Here is an 11,201-nt window from a genome sequence, read left to right as displayed (position 1 = left end):
TTTATACTTTTATTTATTTCTCCTGCTTAATACATTATTATTATTCCCCAATATATAGAGTCCTTAGTGCTGTCTGAGCTTGGTGGTTTCCTTGCAGACATTTCATTATCTGACTACTCCACATGAGTGAGCAAAGCAGCAAACTCAGAGAGCACCAAGGACTTCAACCTTGAGCTCCAGAGATTTCTCTTCTATTGATGCCTAGATCTATTTTTTTTCACCTGCCCGTAGAGGCCAATGTCAGTTGCTTTTTAATCTTGAAATGTTTCTCACGGTTTACTTTTATTTGAGTTTCTGATTGATGCCGTGTCCACCTGACAGATTTACATACCTTTGAATATTCGTGTCGCACTGGTTGGTCTCGAAATTTGGTGCAAAGAAGATTTGATTAATGTGACATCAGCATCAGGAGTTACTTTGGACTTATTTGGAAAATGGAGAGAGACAGTCTTGCTGAATCGCACAAGTCATGATAATGCTCAGTTACTCTCGTACGTCTCATTGTGGGGAAAGGGAGTGGGGGTGGCCAGAGTGGAGGGTTATGGGAAGGTTACTGCTTGCATAGAGCTTCTGCTCTATGCTTTGAACCATGGGTGAACTATGTTTCTGGGTCAACGTCAACCACTTATTTTGTAGATGACAGCTGATTTTGAGAAGGCCTTGAATGATTGCAGGTGAAAAACTCAGCTTGATTTAATTTCACCTGGATTTAAAATTGAAACTTATATGATTATCCTGCTATACTTTTGCTGTACTTACACATGCATTTTTAATTCAATTAAATAATGTTTTGGTTCCCATTCTGCACCAAGTAAATGAACACTTGCATTAAACAGAACCACATGGAGTGCTATTACCTTCCCCAAAATGGTACCTATTTATCTACTTATGTTTCCATGCTTTTGAGCTGCTAGGCTGGCAGGAGCTGGAGCAAGTAACAGGAACTCACTGCATCAGGCAGAATGTAGGTCTCAAACTGACCACTTTCTAGTCAACAAGCCCACTGTCTTAACTGCTCAATTCCACACCCCATCAGCCTATATATTGTCATACAATTTCATGAGTGGGAAACTGACATGTTTATTGTCTTACATCTATAAGATATTGCACAAATAACAATTGGGTTGTGAGCAATCTTACAGGATTGCATAACAAGTAGGTCTTATGAAATAGGGGCTAGATGGAGGACAGATCTAAATGGCAAGTGAGAATATTAAAAAATACCCAAAAATAAATCCATTTTATTTTTCCCACAGATGGTGATTTGACTTTCCACCCAATCACCTTTCCTAAAACCATCTCGTCTTCAATAACCCCATAGCTAAATTGATAGACAAAATCTATTAAATAAATATGTATTTGGGGTTTGCATAGTTAATGGAATTAAATTAACCTAAATGGCCTTAGAAAACATGCTAACCCTTCTCCCCAACCTAATTCATGCTAACACCAGCCAACCTGAATATTTTTAACAGACCTGCTTAGTTAAACGGCTTCTGAGACTAGAGCCTAAAACGAATTCTAACATTCTGAAAACTGGTAGTAACTGAGGACGGGTCGAGGGGTTTGCAGAAAGCCATATATATCCTAAGACTACATAACATTCTTCTATCTTCTATCAATTTTATCCCCCTCCCCATCTTTCTTACAGAGCAATTGACTTCAATGGACGAACTATAGGAAGGGCTCACGTGAGCAGCATGTGTGACCCGAAGCGTTCTACCGGAATTGTTCAGGTTAGTAGAACGGATGGATACCTGTTATCTATTTGCACTCAAGTAAAAACTTATATAAAGGCAAAACGTCTTTACAAATAAAGTCTCTTGTTATTTTTGATCCATGTCATTTTCATCCATATTTATTTGTGGATTTGACATCTCCAGGTCCTGCCTCAACTGATGGCATTTTGGCACAATGCATTCTAGATAGGTTGTAGAACGAGCTTTTTGTATGCAATGAATTATATATCAGAAGAAGACAATATATTATAATGTTTGTGGATCAAGAGGAGTCAAATTGTGCTCTGATTGGCAAATGAGCAGGTCAAATCATGTTACAATACTTCCAGATAATGCTTCTGAACAATATTCTTAGCAATTCCAAGAGATTTAGTATCTAGATTACATATGACTGAATTATAGTACATTGAAAAAAATGAAAGAATACTTAATCCACTTAAAAAGAAAAAAAAACTACAGTATTTTAAGATCCTGCAAGAGAACCATATTAGTTAAGGTGATACTATACATTTATTGGGAAATAGTAAACTTAGTTTTTTGTTCATTTAGAAAGAATGGAGAGACATGGCAATAAACAAAACATATAAAACAAAACTCATAAACCTTTGTTTCTTAAAAGGCAGAGTTGGGATCCTTTTTAAGAAGAGACTGGACAGCCATTTGTCCGAAATGGTATAGGGTTTCCTGCCTGAGCAGGGGGTTGGACTAGATGACCTTCAAGGTCCCTTCCGACTTTACTATTATTATTATTATTATTATTATTATTATTATTATTATTATTATTATTATTATTATTATTATTATTATTATTATACGACATATTCATAAGCCTCTTTGCTCAAGAGGGTGATTTTATTCAGAAAGACCAACTCATTTTTAAGTCAGTTTAGGATTGCTACCTTCAATATTCTGAAAATGCTAGCTTCTAGCAAAAGAAACGGAGTACTGTTTGGATTGAAGTTGCCTGTAAGTTTTAGTAAGTAAATAAATGCACACAGCAAATGGTCGCATAAGTTTCGATCTTCTCCAGTGCTGTAGCTTCCGGGCTTTAAAGTTTCCTTCTGGATGTATTTGTGTATGTTCTGGAGTCTTGGTGGGCACACATATATTCAGAAGAGCTAGAATGGTATCGTCAACTTAAAATTGGTCACTTAGTTACCAGTTTTAGCCAGTTAGGGCTAAAAATATTTGGATTCACTTTCAGTTTCTTGGTGGACTAACAATAAACAAAGTATTATCGTTTCTTCAGGATCATAGCGCAATAAATCTTTTGGTTGCAGTTACAATGGCCCATGAAATAGGTCATAATCTGGGCATTCATCATGACATAAAATACTGTACTTGTGGTGCTCCCTCATGCGTTATGGCTGACCAGCTAAGGTAAGGATTGAGGAAAACTTTTAATGCCTTTCCAATCAAGTTATTTTTAAATGGTTGCAATTAATTGTTAAATTAAATATACTGAGAATTTACAAAAATAAAATGGCCAGGGAGTTACAAAAAAGGAGGGTTTTGGTCATTTGTGTGTCTCTTTACCATGTGTAGTTAAAATGTGTTGGATTTAAAAAGGTAGAAATGTTCTCAACAATTGAATAGCCATCCTTCAGTAGCTTCCTCCAAAACACCAGAGTTTAAAGAAACAGCGTAGGAAGCATAGCCAAAGAAACCAAATATTAATATCTGTGATGGGTAAAAGAGGAGACCAAGTTAGACGTTAAAGACTTTCCTAAAGTGGGAAGGAGAATGGGGAAAAATACATTCTGAACCAGGCAACATCAGGAAGAAAAAGATAAATTAGCATCCTTGGGGTTTTCCTGCCTCGCCCTTTCATCAAGGTAGAATATGTTACATGTCTCTCATATATTGCAGTCTTCTGGAATCAGCAGGTAGCAACGTACAGGAAGTCATTGACTTACAACCATTTGTTTAGCAACCGTTCAAAGTTACAATGGCCCTGAGAACAGTGACTTACAACCAGTCCTTGCAATTATGGCCATCGCAGCCTCCCTTCAGTCACAGACTTATGACCGGTCTTCGTTTGGGACTTTCACAGCTGTCTTCCCATATGCAAAGCCAATGGAGCAAGCTCAATCCCTTAATGACTGTGTGGTTCACTTAACAAAGTGGCAAAACTGGTTGTAAAACCGAGCATGACTCACTTAACAACTGGCTTGCTGGGCAATAGAAATACTGGTCCCAGTTGTGACAGCAAGTCATGGACTACCAATATTTTCTTCCGGGCGCAAGTTTAGCCCTTACTTCATCAAGAAGGAAAAAGGAAGCAAAATCTTCTCAGCAATTGTCAGTTGCAAAACTCCCCATAACTTTTGTGTAAGAGTTTTGTATAGGCTCAGTGAGCATCCCAGCTATTGATCAATTTCTGGTTTCTTCGGCTAAAGCCCTAGGACTTCATTGCCTCCCATTTCATGCAAGGGCAAGGAGGGCAGGAAATATGGAGAACGCTATGTAGCCTTTCCTGTCCTTCCTGAAGGATTTCTGGGCATCATGATTACTCTTTAATACTTCTAGACACTTTGTGGTGTTTTGTACAGAAGACTTTGCTTAGAAAACAATTTTGCTCAATTAACCCTATAGAAGGGGTCTGGTGCAACTTTGACCTTGGAAGAAGACCATCTTGTCTATTTAATGGCCACCAGCAGATTCTCTTTGCGTTCTTGTTTCCACCCCCTAACTTGAGGGCCAATGATTATATTCCTAATGATTTGAATTAACATTAGGAAGGTGCTTTGCTGGGCTTAGGATGCCATCTTTGCATCTGTTTAAGTATGCAGCTTCAGAGGTCAGTGGCATGTTGCTGATATTATCACCTTTTCAACAAAAGAAATCAACAACAAATACTTTAAGGCAAATAGAGAGGTACACATTTAGCTCTTTATTCATTGTTCTTCTCCAAAAGAAGAAAAGAAAAACTGGATCAAAATTGAAGTTTTTCCTTCAATTATATTATTGCCCTTCCACAGAGAGGCTGACTAAAAATGAAAATAAAAGGCAGCCCACTCAAACACAAGACGCAGCTCAATCAACTAATATCACATGGAGTTCTCATTTCAAATGTATTTTGTTAAAAAAAAAAGGAAAATTAGTGGAATTAAAACTGAGGGAGCATAATCTGGGACTAAGATCAAGGGCTACAAAACATTCTCTTATCTATTTTGTTAGCTTTAGAGAAAAAAAACCTCTTCATTTCTTCATTAGCCATTCCTTTTCCATCTTATATGTTTTTGCAATGAATTATGTTCCTAGTCCAAATATGGATGATGTCATGGTCTTATTTTGGTTCATCTCTACAGAGAACAACTTTTCTATGAGTTCAGCAATTGTAGTCTTAATCAATATCAGACGTATATTACCAATTATAACCCACAATGCATTCTCAATGAACCCTTGAGAACAGATATTGTTTCACCTCCAGTTTGTGGAAATGACCTTTTGGAGGTGGGAGAAGAATGTGACTGTGGCTCTCCTAGAGTAAGTTCTTTTTTTTTTTTTTATCTACAAGAATGATTTGAAGATTTTTTTCAAAAATGGGTTTCCTTAAAAAATGATTTGGCTTTCTAAGTAATAAGTGGTTTGAGCCATCCAAGAGGTTGGTTTGTGAATGGCATAGGTTTGTGTCCTTCATATACATGCATGTATGAAGGGGTTTCTTGGATTTGGTTAACCAGTTGTAGAGGAATGTAGAGGAATGGAGAACTTGTACCATTTGGGGAAATAAATCCTTCCCTCCTGAAAACTCCTATTTTGTTGACATGGCCACATTTACTGTCCCACTATTTTCTTGAGCTGCTTTCTCCTATAACTGATGATCTTTAATCTTTGCTCTGATCCTAATAATATTTTTATAAGAACAGTAATTTAGTGTTCTTTTTATATTGTTAAATACACCTGTAATGGTCTGTGAGAATGTCCTTGAGAGACAAAAGAATGAGGAAACGTCTACTCAATGGTCATGTAAGACGTAGAATAGCTTGCAGAAGCAATGGGGTATGGCAAACATCTCTTGGTCCATAAAAATGAGGTGGTAGAAATAAACCTTCGGTATTGAAAGATTCTGCTACTGTCATCTTACAATCAAGGTAGTGTTAATACTCATGGTTGGTGCTTCTAATCTGGACTACCTCAAAGGCTGGCATGATGAGTAGAAAATCCCTCATGAATAAGAAAGGAATGGGCCTGTATGTTATGTGGGCTTCACAATTAGGAGATGAGGATATTTTTGTTTTATTTTTGTCACATAGGAAATATCAGATAAGGCTCTTTCACAGAAAGATGCCATTATCCGTATACAATAGCAAACAATGTGTGCATTTGCTAGCATGAACCCATAAGAGGGAACACATTGCAGAAATGTTTTTTTCCTTGGCAGTTTCCCTCTTCAAAATAGACCAATAAAAAAAGACCAAGCAGAAAATTCTGACATCATTTGATATGTTTTGGTTTTCAGACTTGTCGATATCCGTGCTGTGATGCTGCAACGTGTAAACTACACTCGTGGGTAGAGTGTGAATCTGGAGAGTGTTGTGAGCAATGCAGAGTAAGACTTGTTTATTTTTAACACCAGGAGAGATTTTACCCTGCTCCATACTAGCCATATAGAAATGTAATATCTCTTGGCTGTTTACTATGATCAAAACATTTCAACCCTATTTCTATCGTTTCTTCCAGTTTATTTAACCCTTATGAACATATCCATAGGTAGGGTAATTTAATAAAATTTCAGTCTTATCTCAATCTCAAATGCACTCTTTCAGCATGTTAAATCATATCTGTGAAAATAATATATTTGTTCTTTGACTGAGATTGCATGGAAATTAAGTTTAAACAAGGATAGGCAATGTTTGAGATTGGTGCCCCAATTCAGTTTCCTGACTTTCTGTAAGGCTCTAAGAGGTCTCCAGTAATGCTGTGACATTTTTCTCTCTGAGCCTTTTAGGATGGAAATAGATGCAGGAGACTTCTGGAAGTAAAGTTGCCCTTTTCCCCCTTAAGTTCTCTACCTGCTCTCTAAAGCTCCAAATTCAGGTGTTTTTGTGGAGCATTCTGGAGGTGCTGCAGGACCAATGAAAGAGAGGTGCTAGTTCCTCATTCCTCTTTTTATGTGGGATCCTAGTTGACTCTGTAATGAACTTTTTGAGCAGAGTGGCCCAAAACATTTTGTTATTTCCATATTTCCATCACAAGCCTAGATTCACAAGCAAGAGAAGGGAGCCACATGTTTTTCAGCACGTGACAGAAAATTATATGAATGCTTCTTCCCATGTAAAAAATAAAAATATATCATGAGAAATTCAGCAATTCACTTTTTGCTGCTTTTTTATGGCAGCCCAACTGATTTTCCCTTTATGGTCAACCAACAGGTAGAACCTGTGTTTCAGGAATTGAGCCTTTCATTGCAATCATTTCCCCATAGCAAATAAGACAGACTGGGACTTCTAGGCACCACACACAGTTGTAGCAGGGCAGGGATGCCTTGCTTGGTGATCCTCAAGACAGATGAAGAGGAGGATTTGAAATGTGTTGTGAACCATGCTTTGACTCTTTGATCTCTGCTGCTGAAGAGTGATAGCTGGGAGTATTTTTGATTCTCACCCACAGTTTACGAGTGCAGGAAATGTATGCCGGCCAGCAAGGAGTGAGTGTGACATTGCTGAAAGCTGCACTGGCCAATCTGCTGACTGTCCCACAGATCACTACCATAGGAATGGACAACCATGCCTAAACAACTTTGGTTACTGCTACAATGGGAATTGCCCCATCATGTATCACCAATGTTATGCTCTCTGGGGGCCAGGTAAGTCAACCTTAGGATTTCAGAATTGTGGTGTTATAAAATATTAAGACAGTCATTGCCATTAATGAAATATATTTTCTCCTTTGTATCCATAATAAATCATCATTACATTTCTGTTCTGTAACAGAGTTGGAAGGAGCCTTGAAGGTCTTCTAGTCCACCTCCCTGCTCAAGCAGGAAGCCTTATACCATTTCCAATCTCTTCTTTAAAAAATATCCACAATTTCTGAAGGTCTTTTCCAGAAGGAATAGTTTTTCAAGATGAAGTTCTTTCTTTGGAGGATTTAGAGCCCAGCCCTCCAGATCTTTGGGTTTAAAGCTCCAGTCAGCCCTAGAGAACTCGGCCAACGGTCAAAGATAATGGCAGTTGTAGACCAGAAATCTGGAAAGACAGACTTTGGGGGAAGGATGCTTTTGTGAGTTGTGGATACATTCCCAAATTGGACAAAGATCTGAGACAATCTCAATGCAAGATAATGTAATTTGATTATGGGACTGTATGCTAAGAATATTCAAACCCTGAGATTGAAACTTTCTTTGCATTTGGCATAATAATTGAAGAGACAGATGTTGGGGATGTGGTTCTTGTCACTGATCACTCCTACCTTTCAGACTATTCACAAAATTTTCAGAATGGTTTTATGTTGAAAAAGGAAACTGAAAATAAGTTCCCTTTTTCATATAAAGAAGACAGTTTTCAGTAATCAGGGAGATTTATCTTGGCCATAGATCAGTGGTGCAGTGAGGCTTTGCATATAGAAAGCCCAAACACAGATTTCAGGTCACTAATTAAAAGAGTCAGAANCTGAGTTGAAGGAGTCTTGGAGGTCTTCTAGCCCAACCCCCTGCTCTAGCAGGAAACTGTATACCATTTCCAATCTCTTATTTAAGAGATTGTAGCACCCACAACTTCTGAAGGCAATCCATTCCACTGATTAATTGTTCCGTAAGGAAAATTCCCCTTATTTCTAGGTTGTTTCACTCCTTCATTAGCTTCCATTCATTTGTCTTGTTCTCCCTTCAGGGTTTGGAAAATAGCTTGACCCTCTCATCTTTGTGGCAGTTCCTCAGATATTGGAACACTGCTATCATGTCACTTCTAGTCCTTCTTTTTATTAAATTAGACATATCCAATTTGTGCCAGTTCTTCATACGTTTTAGCCTCCAATCCCCTAATCATATTTGCTGCTTTTCTCTGAGTTCTTTCTAGAATCTTAACAACTTTTTTTATATACTGGCGAACAAAACTGGATGCAATATTCCAAGTGTGATCTTACCAAAGCATTATAAAGTGGTACTAACATGTCACATGATCTTGATTTTATCTCTCTCTCACATATAATATCGGGGCTGAATTGCCTCTTATTCATCTGGACTGCACCCCCTCCCACCTGGGGTTCCCCCTCCTCACTGCATTCCAGCACAGGAATGTATCTACAACAGTGTTAAACTTGGAAAATGGAGAATAAGCACACAGAGGAATGAAGTTGCACTCAGATTCCCCTTTGCCATTGAGTTACTGCATGGTCTTCTGCAACTTGCATAAAGTGGCTTCAACTTTTGTGTCCATAAAATGAAATAAGCAAGTTTAGTGTAGCACTGTATCATATAGAGAATGATTCAAGCATACTGAGGATTAGATAAATAATGGATTACAAAATAATAGATTAGAAATAAGCAAATATTAAGTAGCAAATAATAAGCAAATAATATCTCCTCTGAGATTACTTAAGCCAGTGGTTCCCAACCTTTTCTATACTCCTCACCCCTAGAATGCTTCTGATATATACTTGCACCCCTTACAAAAGTTCAAAGTAACGGCAACGAATTATGCATATACACTATAATTTTGAAAACCCAAGTTTTTGCACCCCCTGGAATATCGTCTTGCACCCCAGGGGGTGCGAACATTCCTGGTTGGGAACCCCTGTCTTAAGCCATTCTTTACCCTGCTGGCATGATACACACTCAGGTTCCTCACTCCGTCTTGCAGGTGCAACTGTGGGTCAAGATGCATGTTTTGATAGTAACGAGAGCGGCGACATTGTTTTCTACTGCAGAAAGGAAAATAATGTAAAGATTCCATGTGCACGAGAGTAAGTAATCTAAATTATTTCCTGCTATGATGATGATATAAAATAAGGATAATATAAGAAGTATTTTCATGTCCACATTTGTTGGAACATGATTCTATCACCTGGCTAAAACAACAGAAATGTGAGTCAATTTCTGAATGGCTAATTTTCCTTTGTTTTCCATCTTGGGTTACAAGGTGGAACAAAAGCTGGGTGTAAAATGAGTGCCATGAGGATAGAAGTGCCTTTTAAAAGATTGTGTCAGAAAGGAGAGATACTCCTTGATTTACAGCTATCCATTTAATGACTTCAAAGAAGTGATGTACAACTAGTCCTTGCACTTACAACTGTTGCAGCATTCCTATAGTCATGTGACCAAAATTTGGATGCTTGGTGACCAACATATATTTATGAGGGCTGCAGTGTCTCAAGATCACATGATCACCATTTCTGACCTTCCCAGCCAGCTTCTAATAAATCTAATAAATGTGGCTCCCCTTGGCAATATTTTCTTGTCAGGGGTGAGGTCTGCCCCCAGAATTCTGGCCTCCCGGAACAGCCTATAAACCTGGCTCTACCTGGGTCCCCAGCATGGGCCTGTATGTTGGGGAGGACTGACTGGGTAGAGAAGATATTCTCACCCACAGGCTGCCCATCATCTTGGTTTTCAATTTTTAACTTTTATTCTAATTATAATTGTTTTTAGCAATTTCCAACTTTTTATTGTATTGTAAGTCACCCAAGATATGGGGGGGGGGGGGCATGGGAAACAAAGAAACAAACAAAATGCTTGGAAATAAGCAAAGGAACCAGCCTCTCATTACTCCATTCTTGTTAATTAGTATGAATTCACTGTTTCCTTTTCAGGGATGTAAAGTGTGGCAGGTTATTCTGCGAATTTAATAATTTTCCGTGCCAATACAAATATTCAGAGGACCTAGATTATGGAATGGTTGATCATGGAACAAAATGTGAAGATGGAAAGGTTAGTAAAAGATTACCTCTAATCTGTGTGCTCTAAAGTCTGGTTCCATGGGGTGACCATTAAATTTTTTTTGTAATTGATCAATGCTGAAAGCATCTTCTGGATGGACTGTCAAGAGACAGTCCTTTCTTTTATCTTGTAGGCATCTCCATAGGGAAGGTGGAAGAGAGAAATGAGAGAATCAGGGCAGAGCTGGTTGTGACCTAACAATGAAGGCACTTAGAAATGCTGAAGCAAACCCAAAACTTACCTTAAAGGATCAGGAATCACTTCTCCTTATTTTTTATAACTGGAAAGAAGTTTGGGTTAGTTCTAAAATGACAGAGTTTAGTTGTGTAGGAAAGTTCTGTCTTATTCTATTGCTTTGACTTTCAGGTCTGCAGCAACAGGCAGTGTGTTAATGTGACTACAGCCTACTAATCAACCTCTGGCTTCCCTCAGATTTGATTTTGGAGATCCTTCTTCCAAAAGGTTCAACTTCCCTCAAGTCCAAAGAGACCCATCTGCCTGCATCCTACTAGTAAATCACCCTTAGCTTTCATATGGAATCTAAATTCTGCAATATTTCTTCTCCATATTTAATCTGTTTA

General features: G+C 38.1%; 1 protein-coding gene across 1 annotated transcript in view; it reads left to right on the top strand.

The window, feature by feature from the left end:
• The window catches only part of LOC107296982 (zinc metalloproteinase-disintegrin-like atrolysin-A), a gene marked incomplete at its 5' end in the record, with an annotated part of 16,881 nt that extends 5,722 nt beyond the window's left edge, over positions 1 to 11,159 (top strand). Inside the window, 9 exons of the mRNA XM_029286186.1 lie at positions 322 to 491; positions 1,652 to 1,736; positions 2,989 to 3,119; positions 5,051 to 5,228; positions 6,205 to 6,294; positions 7,356 to 7,551; positions 9,545 to 9,647; positions 10,494 to 10,611; positions 10,987 to 11,159. Of these exons, the coding sequence (XP_029142019.1) occupies positions 322 to 491; positions 1,652 to 1,736; positions 2,989 to 3,119; positions 5,051 to 5,228; positions 6,205 to 6,294; positions 7,356 to 7,551; positions 9,545 to 9,647; positions 10,494 to 10,611; positions 10,987 to 11,031 (1,116 nt within the window). The remainder of the gene's footprint in view (positions 1 to 321; positions 492 to 1,651; positions 1,737 to 2,988; positions 3,120 to 5,050; positions 5,229 to 6,204; positions 6,295 to 7,355; positions 7,552 to 9,544; positions 9,648 to 10,493; positions 10,612 to 10,986) is intronic.
• Positions 11,160 to 11,201: the final 42 nt, after the last annotated feature.

Source organism: Protobothrops mucrosquamatus, unplaced genomic scaffold, assembly GCF_001527695.2.
Source record: "Protobothrops mucrosquamatus isolate PMUCROS unplaced genomic scaffold, P.Mucros_1.0 scaffold3060, whole genome shotgun sequence".
Classification (NCBI taxonomy): Eukaryota; Metazoa; Chordata; class Lepidosauria; order Squamata; family Viperidae; genus Protobothrops; species Protobothrops mucrosquamatus.
This window is presented reverse-complemented; position numbering and strand designations above follow the sequence as displayed.